The sequence below is a fragment of the Amblyraja radiata genome, chromosome 21 (assembly GCF_010909765.2).
Source record: "Amblyraja radiata isolate CabotCenter1 chromosome 21, sAmbRad1.1.pri, whole genome shotgun sequence".
Classification (NCBI taxonomy): Eukaryota; Metazoa; Chordata; class Chondrichthyes; order Rajiformes; family Rajidae; genus Amblyraja; species Amblyraja radiata.
Genome location: NC_045976.1, coordinates 11,178,872 through 11,201,958, shown reverse-complemented (window position 1 = coordinate 11,201,958; position 23,087 = coordinate 11,178,872). Strand labels below are relative to the sequence as shown.

General features: G+C 45.4%; 1 protein-coding gene across 2 annotated transcripts in view; it reads left to right on the top strand.

The window, feature by feature from the left end:
• Positions 1 to 23,087, top strand: part of pik3c2g (phosphatidylinositol-4-phosphate 3-kinase catalytic subunit type 2 gamma) — a 178,380-nt gene that overhangs the window by 129,125 nt on the left and 26,168 nt on the right. For both annotated transcript variants that reach the window (XM_033039517.1, XM_033039516.1), the window contains exons 22-29: positions 980 to 1,072; positions 3,862 to 3,991; positions 5,260 to 5,396; positions 7,374 to 7,543; positions 7,981 to 8,137; positions 9,511 to 9,620; positions 13,254 to 13,455; positions 16,708 to 16,832. In XM_033039517.1, the coding sequence (XP_032895408.1) occupies positions 980 to 1,072; positions 3,862 to 3,991; positions 5,260 to 5,396; positions 7,374 to 7,543; positions 7,981 to 8,137; positions 9,511 to 9,620; positions 13,254 to 13,455; positions 16,708 to 16,832 (1,124 nt within the window). The remainder of the gene's footprint in view (positions 1 to 979; positions 1,073 to 3,861; positions 3,992 to 5,259; positions 5,397 to 7,373; positions 7,544 to 7,980; positions 8,138 to 9,510; positions 9,621 to 13,253; positions 13,456 to 16,707; positions 16,833 to 23,087) is intronic.

The following is a 23,087-nucleotide window of genomic DNA, read 5'->3' as shown; positions in this document are numbered from 1 at the left end:
GTGACGCGTAAATGATGTCACGTAAATTACACGCAAATGACGGCCTAGTGGGACAGGCCCTTAAGAGAACTTCTTCAAAGTACTATCTCCGACAAGAGTTTAAACCACTGAGCTATTAAGTTAGATGGAAGAGGTATAACACCAATTTAATTATTGTGTTAGGTCAGGTCGGGGGAGGGTCAGGTCGGGGGGAGCTCCCCCTGGCACAGGTACCATGTAATCCTGTGCTGCCTGCTCCATGGTCGGATAGTCGGCGACTAAACCATCTCCCCCACCTACTTTGCCAGGTGAGGAGGGGGCTGTGGACCCCCAGCAGGACCAAAAACAAGACCCGTCAAAGAGCAGATGAGCTTCTAGTGAGCCAACGGCCATCCACACTTCAGTAGAAGTTGTGATCACTGTCATACACAGCATTGTAAGGAATGATGATAAAGCACACAAACCAAAATCCTATACTTCCAGCGGCGGAAGTCCGCAGGAACAGGAGGACAGAGATGTATGGTGCGTCCGTCTCCGTTCCCGTTAGAAACCAGCACCACTGCGTCGCTAATGTTTTCAACGATGAATAATAATTATGCACGTCCCATCTATTTATGTTAGTTAGATCGACACAAAATGCTGGAGTAACTCAGCGGGTCAGGCAGTATCTCTGGAGAAAATAGACGGGTGATATTTCTGGTCCGTAACCTTCTTCAACCTCTCCCTTTGAAGAAGGGTCGCAACTAGAAAAGTCACCCATCCTTTTTCCCCATGGATGCTACCTGACCCGCTGAGTTACTCCAGCGTTTTGTGTCTATCTTCGCTATATACCAGCATCTGCAGTCCCGTTCTACACAATTTATCTTAGTTGTTTGTTAAAGTAATCCAGCACTCATATATTTTCCACTTCCAAATGATACCTTCAACAGCGTCAAAAAATAATCTGTGACAAGTTTTCCATGCAATATTAATATTCTCACCTGTTTTTGTTTGTGAACAGGTTTGTTCGTATTTCACATCAAATGCTGTTCCTTTGAAATTTTCTTTTATCAATGCCGAACCTTTGGGGAAAAATATCAATGTGATATGCAAGGTAGGACGTGAATGGCATTCGTTAAGTTTTAATGATGCCATATTTGAAACAACTACTAATTCAATGATAATTAGTTGTAAAATAACAGCTGTGTTTTTCTGCTGACAATTTATGCAAGTTGATCACAGCAACAGGCCCAAAGTGAGAGGGTGGGTTAGAACGATGGGGCGTCACGGTGGCGCAGCGGTAGAGCTGCTGCCTCACAGCGCCAGTGACCCGGGTTCGATCCTGACAATGGGAGCTGTATGTACAGTCTTTACATTCTCCCTATGACCACGTGGGTTTTCTCCGGATGCTCCGGTTTCTTCCCGCAAGCTGCGGGAACTTCGACCACCTCAACAGATGGTTCGACTGCCCCGACCGCGGGAGAAAAATGAGGGAAGAAGATTCCATCACAGCCAGGAATGTGGGGAATCTGCTGTGGTGGATGTTGATGTTAACTTTTATGTAGTTGTGTGTCTTGTTGATTTTTTAAATATGGCTGTATGGTAATATGAATATCGCTGTACCTTAATTGGTACACATGACAATGAAAGACCTTTGAAACCTTTGAAACCTTTAAATATATAAAATACCAAGAAAATTCTTCTGTTTGCATACATTCCCTGTATAACATTCATTTCATGGGACTGTGGGCTAATCTGAAGACTTTAATAACATCTTAATTGCAACCAAATTGTTGAAAAGGGTGCAGAGAAGATTTACAAAGATGTTGCCAGGACTTGAGAATCTGAGCTATAGGGAGAGATTGAGCAGGCTGGGACTCCATTCCCTGGAGCACAGGAGAATGAGGGATGATCTTATAGAGATGTAGAACATCATGAGAGGAATAGACCGAGTGGACGCATAGAGACTCTTGCCCAGAGGGGGAAATGGAGGACCAGAGGGCATAGGTTTGTAAAGGTTGAAAGATTTTATCGGAATCTGAGGGGTAACTTATTCACGCAAAGGATGGTGGGTGTACGGAACAAGCTGCCGCAGGAAGTGGTTGATGTAGGGACTATCAAAACATTTAAGAAGCAATTTGATAGGTACATGGATAGGACAGGTTTAGAGGGATATGGGCCAAATACAAGCTAGTGGGACTAGTGTAGATGCGATACATTTGTTGGTGTGGGCAAGTTGAGCTGAAGGGCCTGTTTCCACGTTATATGACTCTATGACTAAATAGCATCTCCATCAACTCGTGTACCAAGAGATCTACTTGTAAAGGTAAAGCTGTGAAGCCAGTGTTCATTCCTTGCAGATGTAACACCTACTTCATAGAAGATAGAGCATAGAACATAGAGCATAGAATATGGAACAGTGCAGAATAGGAACAGGCCCTTCGGCCCACAATGGTTGTGCTGAACATAATGCCTAAGTAAACTATTGCCTCTGCCAGCACGTGATCCACATATCTCCATTCCCTGCATATCCATGCGCCTATCTAAAAACCTGCTCAATACCACTATCATATCTGCCTGAACCACCAGCCCTGGCAGCGCATTCCAGGCACCCACTACCTGCATAAAAAAAAGACTTGTACCACACACATCTTCTTTAAACTTTGCCTCTCTCATCTTAACGCTATGGCCTGTAGTCTTTGTCATTTCCACCCTGGAAGAGTGCTTCTGACTGCCTTCCTAATCTACGCCTCTCATAATTTTACATACTGCTATCGGGTCTTTCCTCAGCCTTTGACATTCCAAGGAAAACAATCCAAGTTTGTCCAATCACCCCTTATAACTAATACTCTCCAATCCAAGCATCACTCTGGTAAAGGTAGATGGAGTAGCTCAGCGGGTCAGGCAGCATCTCTGGAGAAAACGGATGGGTGACTCGCTGAGTTACTCCAGTACTTTATGTCTATCTTTTGTGTAAACCAGAATCTGCAGTTCTGGTAAACCTCTTCCGCATCCTCCCCAAAGCCTCCAAATCTTTCCTGTAATGGTCATAAGGTCTTAAGGTCTTAAGGTCATAAGTTCGTTCGCGTGTGTGTCAGACGATGTAGCTCGCTGTTGGCTTCTGTCATCGTCCAACATGTTGACAGAATTGTCGCCCTACGCGTCACAGAGTGCATCGCTTCCAGGGATCACCACAAGGGCGCTACAGTCATGATCCCCAGGTCATAAGTGATAGGACCAGAATTAGGCTATTCGGCCCATCAAGACTACTCCACCATTCAATAATGGCTGTACATTGTACATTCTCATCCAGAAAGCTGATATAAACCATAAACAGCAATGGGCTCAGATCGATCCCTAAGGCACACCACTAGTCGTAGGCTTCCAGTAACAACCTTCCACCATCACTCTCCACTTTCTACCAAGAAGCCAATTCTCTATCCAGTAAGCTAACTCTTCCTGGATGCTATGCGATCTAACCTTCAAGAGAAGCCGGACCTTGCCAAACCTGATCAAAGGTCTTGCTGAAGTCCACGGAGACAGGGTCTACTGATCATGCCTTGTTCATCCTCATCCAAATTGTTGACATACACCACACACAACAATGGGCCTAATACCGATCACTGAGGCACGCCACTCGTCACAGGCCTCCAGTCTGAAAACCAACCCCCCAACATTATCCTCTGCTACCTTCCATGAAGCCAATTCTCAAGCCTGTCGGCTAGCTCTCCCTGGATCCTCTGCAATCTAACCGTCCCACAACACATTCCTGCTCTTTTGATGTTGATGTTGCTGAGGTTTTGTATTGTTATAAAGAATTGAACTGAATTGAACAGAAAGGGGGGGGTCACTAGTTCTAATGGATTGTTGAACTAATTGGTTTGGACCTTTGCCTCTTGCCAGACAGGAGATGACCTACGACAGGACATGTTGGTTCTGCAGATTGTGAAACTCATGGACCGCATCTGGTGCCAGGAGGGCCTGGACATGAGCATGATCATCTACAGGTGCATCTCGACCGGAGAAAGGAGAGGTCAGTGCTACAGTGTACAGTCCTCCCACCACGAGGGATTATGTTCAGAGTTTAACCCCCAAATTTACAACGATGAAGAGGTTACATCATATTCACCACATCATACTTCTCACACGAATAGCAGACCATTACATCCATCCAGTTTTGAATGTCTGAAAGGCGCAGCATGGAAACAGGCCTTCCGGCCCATTGAGTCCGCACCGACCATCGATCACATTCATACTAGTTTTATTGAAAGATACAGCATGGAAACAGGCCTTCCGGCCCATTGAGTCCATGCGTCAGTATAAAGTCATAGTCTGCCCAAACTCTCCCCATCCTGTAGCTCAGCCATGGCAACATCGTTCTAAACCTTCTCTGCAGCCTTTCCAGCTTAATGGCATATTCTCCAGAGCAGGTGAACAGAGCTGAACAGGGAATGCTCCAAGTCTAACCTCAGCAACATCTTGTGCTTGTGTTCAATGTTTGCAAATGAAAAATTGGCAGATTGGACACAATCTCACATGTTGGACATTGGAGCCAAAGATCAGGCAATGAATACAACAGTGGACACATATTAAGCATTATATTCCAAAAATAATTATAGTCCAATGTTCAATAAGGTTGAAGTTGCTTAGATCAAGTTTATGTGTAGGAAGATAAGCCACTATTTATTGACTGTACCATCTTTCAATAAGCAATAATAAATGACTGTAAAATGATTGGCACTGTGGCACTGCAGGTAGAGCTGCTCCCTCATAGCGCCAGAGACAATGGTTTTGATCCTGACTTTGGGTGTTGACTGTGTGTGGAGTTTGTACGTTCTCCCTGTGACCACATGGGTTTCCTCCAAGTGTTCCGGTTTTCTCCTGCATCCTAAAGACGTGCAGACGTGTATGCTAATTGGCCCTCTGTAACGTGCATCTAATACGTAGGGAGTAGATGAAAAAGTGAGATAACATAGAACGCGTATAAATGGGTGATTGACGTTCGGTGTGGAGTCAATTAAAATGAAAAGCCATGATAGAAATATGTTACCTTAATTGACTACCATTTTGTAGAAGTCAATCCAATTAAAGTTATTTGAAAGTAGAAACAAGGAACTGCAGACGCTGGGTTACAAAAAAAGATACAAAGTGCTGGAATAACTCAACAGGTCAGGCAGCATCTCTGGAGAAGGTAGATAGACAAATGTTCGAGTCTGGGCTCTTCTCACATATCCTCAATGTTATTCGAAATGTTGATAGCTTTTTTGTGTAACCTCACTCAAGACATGGGACTTCTTACAGGAATGGTGGAGATAATACCTGGTGCTACGACTCTTGCCAAGATCCACATGAAGTATGGTATCACTGGGCCATTCAAGGACAACACACTCTCAAACTGGTTCCAAGAGCACAACCCAACCAAGGAGCAGCACGAGAGGGTGAGCTTTAACTGAAACTTCATCTCATGCAAGGATCAATCCATCTCCCTCGCACGTGACATCACGACATACAGTAACAATTAAGAATGACACATAAAACATTAAAAATTAATAATAAAACATTATTGATTAAACATGTGAATAAAATAAAATACCAAAGCAAAAGGAGGCTACAGACTTTTGGTTATTGAGTAGAGCTACTGCTCGTGGAAAAAAATCTGTTTTTATGTCTGGCTGTGGGGGCTTTGACAGTCCGGAGTCGCCTTCCAGAGGGAAGTGATTCAAAGAGTTTGTGGCCAGGGTGAAAGGGGTCAGAGATGATCTTGCCCTCTCGCTTCCTGGCCCTTGCAGTGTACAGTTCTTCAATGGGGGGAAGGTTGCAGCCAATAATCTTCTCAGGTGATCGGACGATTCGCTGCAGCCTCCGGGTGTCGTGCTTGGTGGTTGAGCCAAACCAGACCATGATGGAGAAGGTGAGGACACAATCTACGATGGCAGTATAGAATTGGACCATCATTGCGTGTGGCAGATTGTGTTTCCTCAGCTGCCGCAGGATGTACATCCTCTGTTGGGCCTTTTTAAAAGTTTTGGTTGGTTTAGAGATACAGCGTGGAAACAGGCCCTTTCGGCCCACCGAGTCCGTGCCGACCAGCAATCCCCGCACATTAACACTATCCTATACCCACTAGGGACAATTTTTACATTTACCAAGCCAATTAACCTACAAACCTGTACGTCTGGAGTGTGGGAGTAAACCGAAGATCTCGGAGAAAACCCACGCAGGTCACAGGGAGAACGTACAAACTCCGTACAGACAGCACCCGTAGTCACGATCCAACCCGGGTCTCCGGTGCTGCATTTGCTGTAAGGCAGCAATTCTACCGCTGCGTAACCGTGCCGCAGTAGAGTCGATGATGGCCTTGAAGATGATAGTTCCAAGGAACTTAAAAGACTCCACAGATGTGACTGTGGTGTTGTTGATGGTGAGTGGGGGGAGGGGAGCTATCCTAAAGTCTACTATCAATTCCACTGTCTTAAGAGCATTGAGCTCCAGGTTGTTACGAAGACACCAGGACGCCAGCTCGGTGTGTCACTTCCTGTCTGTAGGCAGATTCCTCCCCATCCTGGATCAGTCCAATCAGGGTTGTGTCGTCCGCAAACTTGAGAAGCTTGACAGAGGACTCTGTGGAGGTGCAAGGCTGGGTACTCTCTCCTCTCCTTTACTCTATACATAAATACAATCAAGTCAAACTCAAGTACAATAGGTAGAGCAAAGGGGAAGATACAGAGTGCAGAACATAGTTCTCAACATTGTAGCGCATCAGTTCCAGAGACAAAGTCCAATGTCTGCAACAGGGTAGAGGTGAATCGGACAGTACCCTAGGTTATGGAAGGATCGTTCAGAAGCCTGCTAACAGAGGGGAAGAAGCTTTTTCCTGATTCAGGTGATGCACACTTTCAAGCTTCTGTACCTTCTGCCCAACGGGAACAGAGAGAAAAAAGAATGGCCGGGGTGGGACAAGTCTTTGATTGTGTTGGCTGCTTTTCCGAAGTACAAGCGAGTGCAGACACCCGGGTTCGATCCTGACTATGGATCATGTCTGTACGGAGTTTGTACGTTCTCCCCATGACTGCATGGGTCTCCTCCGGCTGCTCTGATTTCCTCTCACACTCCAAAGACATACAGGCTTGTAGATTAATTGGCTTTGGTAAAGATTGTAAATTGTCCCTAGTGTGTAGGAGAGTGGGGGATCGCTAGTCGGCGTATACTCAGTGGATCGAAGGGCCTGTTTCCACGCTGTATCTCTAAAATAAACTAAGCTAAACATGGGTGAAGTGACATTGGGACTAGCTGCATTGGGATCTGAGGATGGATAGGCAAGAACCTCATACAGGAAATGTATCTGCATCGATTGGGAATTGTTCAGCTTCCTTTAATTGTGTCATATAGTTGGTGTCTTCTAATTTGATGACTAGGCCGTGGAGAACTTTGTCTACTCCTGCGCTGGATGGTGTGTGGCTACCTTTGTCCTGGGCATCTGCGATCGCCACAATGACAACATCATGCTGAGAACCACTGGCCACATGTTCCACATCGACTTCGGAAAGTTTTTGGGGCACTCCCAGATGATCATGAACATGAAGAGGTCAGTGTTCTTAAATTGCAGTGTGTGGACTGAATATTTCATACTGGGCTAGCACAGTGGAGCAGTGTTAGAGTCACTGCCTTATAGGACCAGGGACCCGAGTTCGATCCCGACCTCGGCCGCTGACTGTACAAGTTTGCACGTGCTCCCTGTGACCGCGTGGGTTTATCCGGGCACTCCAGTTTCCTCCCACATCCCAAAGGCAAGCGGCGTTGCAGGTTAATTGGCCCTCTGTAAATTGCCCCTAGTGTGTAGGGAGTGGATGAGAAAGTGGGGTAACACAGAACTAGTGTGAACGGGTGATCGATGGTCGGCGTGGACTCGGTGGGCTGAAGATCTAAATGATTTAGACTTAGTCCAGGTCTTGTGTTCGGCCACAGAGATATTTGGCCCAGCGGCCAAGCCCTGTATTAATGGATGTCCTTGACTTTGACTAGGGATCGCGTTCCGTTTATATTTACTGCTGAAATGGAGCACTTCATCACAGAAGGTGGGAAAAATGGGGCTCAGTTCCACAGGTTCGTAGACCTCAGCTGCCAGGCTTACAACATCATCCGCCAACACACTCAACTCCTGATGAATCTCATGGAACTGGTAAGTTGGACATGTTGACTTCATGAAGTTATCAAATCTCCACATGTTGAAAATATGTTTATTGTCATAAACAGAGTAGACAGTCAGAATCTTTCACCAGGGTAGGAATGTGAAAGACTGGAGGACATAGCTTGAAGAAGGGCTTAAAGGAGATATGCAGGGCAAGTTGTTTGCACTGAGGGTGGTGGGTGCTTGGAACGCGCTGCCAGGGTTGAGGTGGAGGCAGATACGATAGTGGAGTTTAAGAGGCTTTTAATCACTTCGTGGGATATGGATCAGGTGCCAGATACCCACCACACCGTACAAAAAACCTGCCCCGCACACATCTCTCATGTTGTTAAGCTGGAAAGGGTGCAGGAAAGATTTAGGAGGATGTTGCCAGGACTCAAGGGCCTGAGGTATAGGGAGAGGTTGAATGGGCTAGGACTTTACTCCTTGGAGCGCAGGAAGATTAAGGATGATCTTATAGAGGTGTACAAGATCATGGGGGGAATAGATAGCATCAATGCACAGAGTCTTTTAACAAGAGTAGGGGAATTGAGAATCAGAAGACAGGTTTATGAAGAGAAGGGAACCTGAAAGACAACTTTTTTACACAAAGGGTGGTAGGTGTATAGAATGAGTGGCCATAGGAAGTAGTTGAGGCTGGTACTATCATGTGTAGTAGTTGAGGCTGGTACTACCATGTGTAAGAAACATTTAGACAGGTACATGGGCAGGGTAGGTTTAGAGGGATATGGGCCAAATACAGGCAAGTGAGACTAGTGTGGAAGGGGCATGTTGGTCGGTGTGAGCAAGTTGGGCTGGAGAGCCTGTTCACGCTCTATGACTCAATGACTATAGCTCCTTCAAACTTTGTTACTCTCACAAAGCTATGTCCTCTGGACCAGTGATCAATGCCTCCCTATTGAAGGAACCATTTGCTTCTTATTCTTCATTCAGCACCCGCATATCACAGTGCCCTCATTCAGTTATAAGAGTGTCAGTAATATTTTTCTTTGTCAGCCTCCAAACAAAATTCTGAAGACATTTACTTGTGGGATTTTCCCGGAGTGGGAAAACTCATCCAACGTAAGTCAAGTCCTCAGCTTATGGCTACGGACCAGACTTACAGCATGTGTGTCACCACCAGCACAGAGACGCGGGATACTTTCCAGCACTTTGGGTCTTTTTATCTTAGATTGTTTGTAACGCAAGGAGTTATAGGAATAATGGATCAAGGGGCAAACAAACTGAGAGAGAAGATTGTGGCTCAACTCTAACATCCCACAGGCTACTGTGCGTACAAGAGTGTCTCGGTCTGACTGCAATTAGTGCTTACGGTTACTGCTGTAACTTGATAATCACAGACCTCCCGTCCTTGTCTGCTTTAGATGTTGTCAGCCGGACTTCCTGAGCTGTCTGAGGTCCAGGACCTGAAGCATGTCTACAACAACCTGCGACCAATGGACTCTGATGTACAAGCCACCTCGTACTTTACAAGGTTAAAGCTCTGAATTATTTTTCCGTTTGAGTATTTTCTCTCCCTAGCTTGAGACACAGCAAGGAAACAGACCCTTTGGCCCACCGAATCCACGCCGACCATCGATCCCCCGTTTACACTAGTTCTATGTTATCCACTTTCTCAAACCTGTGTCTCTGGCGCAGTTCTACCAGCTGTGCCATTGAACCACTGCAGTGTTCTGTAACTAAATTCTGAACCATTAATTAAATTAGTTTCTTCTGAGGAAGTTATGGAGATGCTCTACTGTAATTTTAATGCAAAAAAGTACAGATAAATAAAGAAAAATAGATAAGGCAGTAGTTGAACACTTCCAACAAATCCCTACAAATTATATAGTTTAGAGCAGCACGGTGGCACAGCGGTAGAATTGCTGCCTTACAGTGCCAGAGACCTGGGTTCGATCCTGAATATGGATGCTGTCTGTACAGAGTTTATACGTTCTCCCCTTGACCACCTGGGTTTTCTCCAGGTGCTCTGGTTTCATCCCGCACTCCAAAGACATACAGGTTCGTAGGTTAATTTGGTTTCTGTAAATGGTAAATTGGCCCCAGTGTATAGGGTAGTGTTAGTGTACGGGGATCGCTGGTCGGCGCGGACTCAATGGGCCGAAGAGCCTGTTTCCGTGCTGTATCTCTAAACTAAGCTAAACAAAACTAAACTTGTAGTACTTTGTCACACGTACCTGGATACAGTGAAATGCATTGTTTTTCATACAGTCCAGTAAAATCATGTGATACATAAGCACGATCATACATAAGTACAAGAGTGCTGTGATTGTCGGGTACATTCCAATGGATCAGTTTTACCAAGTCAGTCCTCCCTACACAAAATGAAAATTATTTTCCAGAGGTGGCCACTACTGCCATCTTACACCCACGGGGTCACAAGTTCACATGTTCACAAGTTATAGGAGTAGAATTAGGCCATTCAGCCCATCGGGTCCACTCCGCGATTCAATCAGGGCTGATCTCTGGCTCCGAATCCCATTTTCCTGCCGTCTCCCCATGACCCTTGACGCCCGTTCTAATCAAGAATGTGTCTATCTCTCTCGTGAAGTGACTTGGCCTCCTCAGCCCTCTGTGGCAATGAGTTCTACAGATTAACTACCCTCCGACAAAAAAAAGTTTCTCCTCACCTCCTTTCTGAAAGAGCGCCCTTTAATTCTAGGGCTATGACCTCCTATCCACATCCACTCTATCTATGCCTTTCATTATTCTGTATGTTTCAAAGAGGTCCCCCCTCAAACTTCTAAACTCCAGCAAGTAGAGACCCAGTGCTGTCAAGCGCTCTTCATATGCTAACCCACTGATTCCTGGAATCATTCTTGTAAACCTCCTCTGGATCCTGTCCAGAGCCAGCACATCCTTCCTCAGATATGGGGCCCAAATTTGCTCACAGTACTCCAAACGCGGCCTGACCAGGGTCAGCATTATATCTCTGTTTTTGTATTCCAGTCCTCTTGATATAAATATCAATTTCGTCAATATTACTGCTTGGGTAGCTTACAGCCTAATGGTGTGAACATTGAATTCTCCAATTTTAGGTAACTAACTGTAAACAAACTTCCCTTTCTCCCTCCTCCGTATGGGATGCAATACAGGAGAAGGGCTCAGGGGGAGGGGGAGAAATGGGTGTGAATCCAGGTGGGGCAGAGGGAAGAGCTAAAAGGGGGAAGGTGAGGTAAATTGCTCGTAGGTTATTTATCTAAAATTGGAGAATTTAATGTCCATTCCACTGGGGTGTAAGTTAACCAAGTGGAAATAATAAAATGTGGAGTCATACAGCGTGGATACAGGCCCTTCAGCTCAACTTGCCCATGCCGACCAAGATGCCCCATCTACACTAGTCCCACCTGCCTGCATTTGGCCCATATCTCTTTAAACCTGTCCTAACCATGCACCTGTCCTAATGTTCGTTAAAAAGTTGTGATAATACCCACCCACCACCCTATGTGTCAAAAAGTTTCCCCTCAAGTTCCTATTCAATCTTTCCCCCCTCACCTGAAATGTGGCATGAATTGACCTTGCGGAGGTAAAGATGGCACAAATTGCCACCGTCTCTGTAATATCATTCTTCACTTTGGGTATGGAGGACTGACTCGGCAAAAACGGATTCATTGGAATTCAGGTGCAATAAATGAATGTGCAGCATTATGTTAATAAGTGGAGCCCTCTGCCTAAGAATAAACAGCCAAAATACACTGATAACCCAAGGCTAAATGTTACATTCCCATCAGCGCTTCAGTCCTGATCAATGCATTTTAATGTGGTGTATGTTGCAGGGGGCATGTCCATCTATTTAAGAGCCAGGGCGATGTACTATTAGTAACTCTTCCCAAACTGAAATGCTCTCGTAGAACAGAGGAAGGAACTACAGATGCTGGTTTACACCAAAGATAGACACAGAATGCTGGAGTAACTCAGCGGGTCAGTCAGTAACTCTGGAGAAAAGGAATAGGTGGCAATTCGGGTCTAAAGAAGGGTCTCGACCTGAAACATCACCTATTCATTTGTAAGTTTGTGGGTTAATTGGCTTCTGTAAATTTTTCCTAAGAGATGATGCCTGACACGATGAGTTACATAATACACTGCAGCACAGGAATGGGCCCGTCAGTCCACAATGTCTGTGCCAAACATGATGCCCAGTTGGGTTATATGCCTATACATGATCCATATCCCTCTATTCCCTGCACTTCCATGCATCCATCTAAACGCCTCTTAAAAGCCGCTATCGTGTCTGCCTCCACCCCTGGCAGCAAGTTCCAGCCCTCCACCACTCTCTATGTAGAAAGACTTGCCCAGAACATCTCTATTAAACATTTCCCCTCTCACCTTAAAGCTCTGCCCTCGAGTGTTGGTTTGTAGGTTAAATGGCTTCTGTAAATTTATCCTAGTGTGCAGGATAGAACTAGTGTACGGGAGGTCACTGGTCGGTGCAAACTCGGTGGTCCGAAGAGCCTGTTTCCATGCTGTATCTCTAAACTAAACAGCCCTTAATAGACATATGGACAGGTACACCCTTCCAGGCTTTGCATCTTTGGATAAGAATGGATGAGAGGGATATGGGCCAAATGGGACTAGCTTAGATAGGGCATATTGGCCAGCATGGGGATTTGGGCTGAAGGGCCTGTTTCTGTGCTGTATTACCCTCTCACTCTAAGTGGTGTTATCCTGAGCTTTCTCATAACTTGCGCCTGAGAATTAAGATCAACAACAAGTACAACAACAGCCTGCATTCGATTTAAGTAAGAAGGAACTGCAGATGCTGGTTTAAACCGAAGGTAGACACCAAAAGCTGGAGTAACTCAGCGGGACAGGCAGCATCTCTGGAGAGAAGGAATAGGTTGAGACCCTTCTTCAGATTTATAATGGCCCATGGAAGGCCATGTGTAACTTAAAACCTTTCTCTGTACAGAGGTCAACCTAAAAGGTCAATATTTATTTGCCATTGACAACATTGAACAGAATATATAAAACGGAACTAAAGGCAAAACACGTTAAGCTTGGAAGTAAATCATTGTTGTGAGAAATGTTCTTCCCGTAGCCTTGAAGGTGTTTGGCATGTTTAGCTTCCTTTGACACTGACCTGTAAAATTGATTTTATTTTTTACAGCCTTATAAAAGAAAGCCTCAATAGTCTACCAGTGAAAATTAATTTTTTCGCCCATATTATGGCACAGAAGAAAGTTGCAGGTGCACATATCCAGCGAAGACTCTCCTTTGTACCAGAAACATATACATTACAGACAGAGGGTCTGATAAGGTCTTTGTTGGTGTGTGGTTTTGAGAAGAAAGTATCCCCTCATAAGGAGTATGTAAGTACGATGGCAATTCAAACAACACACACTATACAGATTGAATTCTCAAATGTCCAGTAAGTATGAATGTACACACAAAAAAATGATGGAAAAACACAGCAGGTCAGGCAGCATCTGTGGAAACATAAACAGAGTGAACAAATCAAGTTCAGTCCGGCTAGTTTATTGTCACGTATGCCGAGGTACAGTGAGAAGCTTTTGTTGCGTGCTAACCAGTCAGCAGGAAGACAATGCATGATAACAATTGAGCCATTCGTAGTGTACAGATACATGATAATGGGAATAAATGTGTGGAGAGGTTGTAATAAGTGATTGTAGGTCTGCTTCTGTGGCTAGCACGTAAATAGTCGCCTGGGATTGGCGCCATCTTGGAAGCAAAATAAGAGGTAACTACACAACCCTACTCCTCTCCCTCTCCTCCCACTCTCCCTCCTCCCATGTGCCCCAACTGGACTCACACCTATTTCTCCCCTTTCAACTACATTCCTTCGTCTAGCTTCATAATTTGCAATTTTTCAATCCTTTTGTCGCACACCTTCCGTCTTTTCATCTATGGCCTTTGTCCAGTCATCTGCCAGGCCATATCTCGCCCCTCCTCTCTCCTCCCCCCCCCCCCCCCCCCCCCCCCCACTACAACCAGTCCGAAGAAGGATCTCAGCCCAAAACATCAACTATCCATGTTCTCCAGCAATGTCACCCGCCGAGTTACTCCAGCATTTTGTGTCATTTTTTTGTAAACCAGCACCTGCAGTTCTTTATATCCATGTAAGGCTTAAGTAAGGTTGGAATCTTGGACGACGACTCTGAGAATTCAAGTACAAGTTTATTAGCATAAGAATGATTATGGTAAGATACTGGTCTTGTGAAAACCTTGCTTGTAGCAGCATCCCAGGCACAGACACTCAGACAACACACAACAACAAATTATACATACAAATCAAAAGAAAGGTGTCTGTGCAAAAAATCAAGATATTAGAGCAAAATAGTCAATTTGCAAGTAATATTGCAACGTTCAAGAAACGTTTAGACAGGTACATGAATAGGAGAGGTTTAGAGGGATGTGGGCCAAATGCAGACAGGTGGGACTAGTGTAGATGGGACATGTCGGTCGGTGTGGGCAAGTTGGGCCAAAGGGCCTGTTTCCACACTGTATGACTATGATTATGATAATAATGGTCAAGGGATGGTCCATTGTTTTCTGTTGTTTGAGGTAGGATTAGGGTTTTTACGGGTCAGTTCAAGAACTGATGGCGGATCCCGGAGGTTGCAGGTGGTTGCCGGAGGTTGCAGGTAGTGGAAGCAGGTAGGGAGACTGACAAAAACCTCCGGGAACCTCCGGGAACCGCACGGAAACCTTGGGTGGGGCGCAAAGTCTCCAGAGGTTTCCGTTCATGTTTCCTAAGTGGGACAGCGGCATAAGGCATCGGCGGCTCCGTGATGGTGCTTCAGCGCTGTGCCCCCTGCCGAAGCTGAGGTTCTGGCCGGTCCCGGCAGGAAACGCTGCTCCAGTCCCGCTGGTAGGCCGCGAGGAAGGGGCGAAGATGCGGCTCGGAGGAAAGCCGCATCTCCAACCAGGTAGGGACCGAGAAATACAGTTTCCCCCTTCCCCCCGCCCCACCCCCCACATCAAAAGACTAGACCTCCAAAACAAAAACATTTGGCACACTAAAAAATTTTAAAGGGTGAAAAGATGGACAGCTGCAGGCTGGGCAGCCATACTCGATGGCGCCCCCTCGGATCAGACTGACACAGAGTGCTGGAGTAACTCTGTGGGTCAGGCGGCATCTCTGGAGAACATGGATAGGTGACAGTGAACATAGAACAGTACAGCACAAGAGCAGGTCACTCAGCCCACAATGTCTGTGCTGAACATACCAAGACCATCACCTATCTCCATGCACATAGCCCATATCCTTCCATTTCCTGCATATCCATATGCCTATACAAAAGTCTACCAATGTATCTGCTTCAACCACCACCCTTGGAAGCATGTTCCGGGAACTTCCCAGCCTCTGTATAAAATAACATGCCCCGCACATCTCCTTTTAAATTTTGCCCCTCTCACGTCAAAGCTATGCTTGTGGGTTGGCATCCGTTTCTGGACTGAGAAAGATTTTGAAGTTATGTTCTTTGGACACTGAATCACTGTAAGAGTGCAGTTTACAGCGGCCCTTATCCCAAATTAGCCACTCCTGATTATTGCACCGTGACTTTATCGGGGGCAAGTTTATGCCGAGAGTAGAGTTCGAGTAAGGAGCGCTGAAGGCGAGTGCACCATAGCTGTCACTGAAACAAGCCAACATAACCTGGGCTGCAAATCGAACCCAGAGCAGCGTTTAATCTGCATAATTCACCGCATCTGATGTATTACTAATTTATATCCTTGAACGGTCACATGTGGAATAGCATTCCTTCCAAGATCCTTAAATCGCCCCGAAGTGACAATTAACTTCGTGAAGATACTGCAAGCGACTCTGAAGGAAAATGGAGGCATTTCATGAGATGCTCTCTCCATCTTCTTTAAACAAATTGATTTATTAGTGGTAAAAATGTTAAATGGGGGGGGGGGGGGGTTGGGGGAGGGGGAGAAATCTGGCCTGCGTGGACACCAGTTAAAATCAACTGAATTGGCTCTGAAGGAATTTGCTCTCTTTGGATTTCTCCCGAGTTCTTTGCAAATTCTTCAGGGATAAAGTTAATACTGATTAGTATGGCAATATTATAACCCCACACGGTTGAAGTAAGTGGACTTGAAGCACACTAATTCCACTCACATAATCGCATATTCTAATTGAACCGCTCTGAATATTTCATGAAAAGACCTATTTAGCGCTGCAGGCAAATCTTAAAGCTTTTGGCCTTGGTTTTCCATTTGATCCAGTAAATTAATTAGCTGCAGATGAGGCGCTGTATGCTCCAGTGCAGTGTTCTCACAAATACGATTTGCCTTTGTGATATCTGCAAGTTGCTGGAAATGCAGTTATTTTGCAAAGAAACTTCAATCAGCAAGCTGGGAGCTGCTGATAACTCTGTGGTAGACGCCAAAGGCCTGGGAGGTTGCATTTGATCAGCTTTTAAATAGCTGGAAGTTTGCGGCTTGTTATATGCTATAGATTCAGTAACGGGCATTGTGTTGTGATTCTTGGAATGTTTAGTGCAAGGCACCTGCTGCATAATTGTTCCGTTTGAAAATTTCCAGGAATAATCCATGTGATTTTCCCGCTATTCACGCTTCCGATCTCGTTCCAGTTTTACAAGGTGCAAGTGGAACGAGAAGGGCAGGCAGAGTCGACCTTTGTGGAAAGGAGTTACAGCCAGTTTAGTGAACTCAACAAACATCTTCACTGTTGCTTTCCAGCGTCAGAGATACCAAGGTGAGGGGACCTCTTTAAATATCAGACTTTCCTTCCCCTGGGCTCCCTCCCACTCCACTGACACTAGAACTGACATGAGAGGAATAGATTGGGTAGATGCACAGAGTCTCTTGCCCAGAGTAGGGGAATCGAGGACCACAGGAATGTTTAAGGTGAGCGGCCAAAGATTTAATAGGAACCTGAGGGGTAATCTTTTCACGCAACGGGTGGTTAATGTATGGACCAAGCTGCCGGAGGAGGTAGTTGAGGCAAGTACTATTTTTTGTTCCAGTGTGTCACATAGAGGCACAGAGTCACACAGCACGGAAACAGGCCATTCGGCCCAGCCCGTCCATGCCGACCATTTGCACCAACTAAGCCAGTCCAATCTACCCACGTTGCCCCGCACCCCTCTAAGCCTTTCCTATTAATTTGCCTGTCCATGTTTTTTAAATATGACAGCGGCATTTATGGGACTTTTGGGTAGGGACAATGATGTTCAGAGAATGGAGGGATATCCCTGTTACTAAGGTCATAGGTCATAAGTATTAGGAGCAGAATTAGGCCATTCGCCCCATCAAGTCTACTCCACCATTCAATCATGGCTGATCTATCTCTCCTTCATAATTCTATTCACCTGCCTTCTCCCCATAACCCTTGACACCTGTACTAATCAATACTGTTCTATGTTCTACGTGTTGTTATAGTACCTGCCTCTTTATTCTGAGGCTGTGCCACCATTAAATCAAAAGGTGCTGCCTCAATAAAATCTCCAGTGCCTTTTACCCTTCATTGGTATGGTTGGACTTTGGAATTCTTGGGGAGGCACAGTGGTAATATTGCAGCCTTACAGCGCCGGAGAACTGGGTTCAATCCTGACTATGGGTGCTGTCTGTATGGAGTTTGCACGTTCTCCCCGTGACCTGCGTGGGTTTTATCCAGGCGCTCCGGTTTCCACCCACACTCCAAAGTCGTACAGGTTTGTAGATTAATTGGCTTCTGTAAATTATAAATTGTCCCTAGTGCGTAGGATAGTGCTAGTGATCGCTGGTCGGCATGTTTCCACGCTGTAACACAAAATTTAAAAAAGCCTATGGGATACAAATAGTCATTTGGCAGTGCATTGAAATGTTTATATTGAATTAATTTCTTGTTCCTGGGCTTGCAATGATGTATGTGAGCATTACAATCTGGAGACTTCTATTTTTCCACGAGTAAGCACAAACAGCTAAGTGGTGCCGAGAAGGAACAGTTTGCAAAGCAAAACATTAGTTTATTTTATAGTGAAAATACGACAGAAGAGAAGAGTTTTTTGAGCAAGATTAACACGCTTTTAAACCTCTTAGCATTTAAAGAATAAATGGTGCTCGATATCAGTCTGTTTTCATTTCTCCAATTAGTGTCTCGTAGTTTTAGTTTTATTTAGTGTTAGTTTAGAGATATGGCGTGGAAACAGGCCCTTTGGCCCATCGAGTCCACGCCCGTTCACACCAGTTCTATGCTATCCCACTTCCTCATCCACTCCCTACGCGCTAGGGGCAATTTGCCGAGGGCCAGTTAACCTGTAAACCCGCACATCTTTGGGATGTGGGAGGAAACCGGAGCACCTGGAGGAAACCCACGCGGTCACAGGGAGAACGTGCAAACTCCACACACAGACAGCACCCGAGGTCAGGAATGAATATGGATGTCTACTGCTGCACCACTTTAGCTGTATGTTGTTCTCTGAAAGATTTATGGATCTTATCAATACCTGTACTCTGGACCTTCACTTTAAAACTGGGAGGTTAAAGAAAAATGGGCAGTAATGTCATCCAAATACTTCTCTTTGCAACCATTTCTACTCCTATCCAAATCTCAGATTCCCATAACAACCTCATTGGGTCAGATAACATATGTGTAATATATTATTTAAATTTTAGTTTCATTTAGTTGAGAGATACAACTTGGGAAGGGCTAAGATTGGAGGAGGTGCGCGTGAGACCTCATCTACTGCATCAGTGTTTTCAATGTGGCCTCCTGTACATCGGCGAGATCAACATTAGACTTGGCGGCCATTTTGCCGAACATTTACGCTCGGTCCAGCTAAGGCCTACTGGATCTCAAAGTTGCTAATCATTTCAACTCCTCTTCCCATTCCTACACTGACCTTTCTGTCCTGGGCCTCCTGCATTGCCAGAGTGAGGCCACACACAAACTGGAGGCACATCACCTCATATTGGGTGGGTTGGCTAGATTGGGTAGCTTACAACCCAACGGTATGAACATTGAATTCTCCAAATTCCTATAACTAACCAACACCCCTCCCCTCCCCCCTTCTCTTTTCCCTTTGCCACACCTGGATTCACACTCATTTGTCCCCTTCCACCTATATTCCTTCTTCTGGCTTCACAATTTTCACTTCTTCCATCCGTTTCTCACTTTTTTTTTCTTAATCTCTGGCCTTTGTTCAACCATCTACCTATCCCCCCCACCCCCCCACCCCTCACCTGTATCCACCTATCACTCTGAGTCTGAAGAAAGGTCTCAATCCAAAACATCACCTATTGCTTCACTCCAGAGATGCTGCCTGAACTGCTGAGTTACGTCAGCGTTTTGTGTCTATCCACCTATCACTCTCTGGGCTTTGATAGTTTATTGTTTTGGTGACACTGAAGAAACTGTTTAATTCCCAGCCTCCTTGTTTATGTCAAATTCTCAGAGCTTTTGTCTCCCACTGTCCAATCATGCACAGGGGCTCCGTGTCACACAGTCCAATCACGCACTGACCCTGTTTCCCACCAACCAATCAGGCACTGGGCCTGTTCCCTCCGACCAATCATTGAGCTTGTTTCCCACCGTCCAATCACACACCGGGGTGCTATTTCCCACCGTCCAATCACTCACCGTGTCTCTCGAGCCCGCTGTCCAATCACTCATTGGGTTTCCGTTCCCTGTGCTCCAATCACTGGCTGATCCTCGGTTTCCCACACTCCCCCTCAGCTCCGGGCCTCCATTCCTCGTCCTCACTTTAACCTCCTTCCCCCCATGGAGGGAAGATGAAAGGGTTGTCTTCACACATCCCTGAAATGGAAAGGGGGTGTTTGCTTTCAGAAGCTGCTGCAAATCTTCTCCGCAGGTTAATTGTGGGTTTCATGCCGTAGAAACAGTTACTCAGTGCTGGTGCTATGGAAACCTTGGTAATCCAATGCCGAAGCCAGGCGACTTTACAGTACTCCAGAGCACTGTTGACTTATCAGGCAGCTTGTCTCTTGAACAAGGCGTAGATATATACACCCATCACTTACACTTGGCTTCCATCCCAGCTATTGAAGCAGGCTAATGTTTGCTCCGAAACTGAATGAAAAAAGATTATGAATCTTCCTCGAGCTCTGAGTGTCTGTACTGATGCAGAGGTCGAGCTGTGAGACAAATCATAAACTGAAATGATGCTCTCCATTTATGTCAGCAGCACTTTGATCGTATTTTACAGGCGTAGGCAGCTTGGAGGGCTGTGTGCCCTACTCCATCTGATGTGACAACTTCTTAGCGCAAGGTTCCCACTTTAATATTTCATTTTTACAGGTTAATTAACTCAAACTCTAAATTAATGGACCTAACAGCCAACTGGTTTGGCCCCAGCTACTCTCTTGATTGCCACTGTGACAGGGATGTCAATGAGGCACCTTTGACTTGCAGTGTTAGTACGTGGGAGTTAATTGCTCAAACACAATTCAAGCCATCACTTAATTGGAAGTTTTCCATGCAGGTTTCCAACCAGTTATTGCTTTTTTATAATGTATAATTAGCTGACAGAGAAACTGAACACTAGCTAAAAATGTTTGCTTAATTCCTTGGATGGAATGCAAGGGTGCAGAGGGGTGATCTTACAGAGGTGTATGAAGAGTCATGAGGTGCAGCTGGTAGATCTGTTTCCTCACAGCACCAGAGACCCGGGTTCGATCCTGACCTCTCTGCGTGGAGTTTGCACGTTCTCCCTGTGACCTCATGGGTTTCCTCCGGGTGCTCCGGTTTCCTCCCACATTCCGAAAACATGCAGATTAATTGATCTCCGTAAATTGACCCTGGTGTAGAGGGCATAGAACTAGTGTGTCGGTGATGGCTGGTTGGTGTGGACTCGGTGAGCCAAAGAGCCTGTTTCCACGCTGTATTTCTAAACTAAACTAATCTAAACTACTTCCATCCAACCACCGTTGAAACCACTGATGGCGGAAAACCGGAAAGAAAGAGAGTAAAAGTGAGGTTGAGGGGGAAATTGGAGAATTCAATGTTCATACTGTCGGGTTGCAATAACTATCTGTTGGATTGTCAATCCAACCAGTGTTGAAACGGTAAGTACACAGTATCTCCTGCCCATGTCGGAAACATCTTTCACATGAATTACCTACATTATTTTAGGTTTAGGATATAAATAAGATCCAGGAATTGTCCAAGAAGCACTTTAATATGCTGGCCACCACCACCTGGAGATGTAATGCTCAGGCATATGAACAGTGACACTAGCACTGGGATAACTTGAGATAAAGTTCAGGTCAGTGCCTTTAGTATGACAATAGACAATACGTGCAGGAGTAGGCCATTTGGCCCTTCAAGCCAGCACCGCCATTCAATGTGATCGTGGCTGATCATCCTCAATCAGTACCCCGTTCCTGCCTTCTCCCCATATCCCCTGACTCCGCTATCTTTAAGAGCCCTATCTAGCTCTCTCTTGAAAGTATCCAGAGAACCGGCCTCTACCGCCCTCTGAGGCAGAGAATTCCACGGACTCACAACTAGAGTCATAGAATCTTACAGCACGGAAACAGGCCCTTCAGCACAACTTGTCCATGTTGACCAAGATGCCCCATCTACGCTAACCCCACATTCCCGCCTTTGGTCCATATCCCTCCAAACCTTTCCTATCATTGTACCTGTCTGAGTGTCTTTTAAATGTTGTTATAGTATCTGCCTCAACTACCTCCTCTGGCAGCTCGTTCCATATACCCACCACCCTCCAGGTGGAAAAGTTGCTCCTCGGGTTCCTATTAAATCTTTCCCCGCACATCTTAAACCTATGTCCTCTCATTCTTCATTTCCCTTCTCTGAGTAAAGGATTCTGTGCCTTCACCCTATCTATCCCCCTCATGATTTTATACACCTCTATAAGATCACCCCTCAGTCCCCTGCACTCCAAAGAATAACATTCTAGCCTGCTCAACCTCGACCTATAGTTCATAGAAACATGGAAAATAGGTGCAGGAGGAGGCCATTCGGCCCTTCGAGCCAGCACCGCCATTCATTGTGATCATGGCTGATCGTCCCCTATCAATAACCCGTGCCTGCCTTCTCCCCATATCCCTTTATTCCACTAGCCCCTAGAGCTCTATCTAACTCTCTTAAATCCATCCAGTGATTTGGCCTCCACTGCCCTCTGTGGCAGGGAATTCCACAAGTTCTGGCAACAACCTTATGAATCTTCTCTGCACTCTTTCCAGCTGAACACCCTATTTCCTATAGAAGGGTGACCAAAACTGAACACAATACTCAGTCTGAAGAAGGGTCTCGACCCGAAACGTCACCTATTCCTTCGCTCCATAGATGCTGCCTCACCTGCTGAGTTTCTCCAGCATTTTTGTCTACCTTCGATTTTTCCAGCATCTGCAGTTCTTTCGTAATCAATACTCCAAATGTGGCCTCACCATTGTCTTGATTAATAAGCACATACATTAATTAATAATTCTTAGCTAATGGACACCTTAAGTAAATGAGGTAGAACATTTATTAATATAGACGTGTAGTTCAGCTATTATATTACAAGTTAAAGTATCAGCAACATAGGTATATTGATGGAAAAAAAATTGCTGATAAATGTCACTTCACTTTTAATTGATTTGCCAACAGCACATTTTGTCCACAAGGAAAGCACAGTGAAGCAGCACGGAAATAGGTTCTTCGGCCCTTCTAGTCAATACCGACCATCAACTATGTATTTACACTAATTCTACATTGATCCTTTCCTCATTCTCCCCTCATTCACATCATCTCTCCACGGACTCTACCACTCTCCTGCAATCTAGGGGAAATTTACAGAAGGCAATTTAACACGATGGCGCAGCGGTAGAATTGCTGCCTTACAGCACTTACAGCGCCAGAGGCCTGGGTTCGATCCCAACTATGGGTGCTGTCTGTACAGAGTTTGTAAGTTCTCCCCATGACCACGTGACTTTTTCTCCATGATCTACAGTTTCTGTGTGAAATAGTTGCCCTTCAAGTTCCTATTAAATCTTTCCCCCCTCA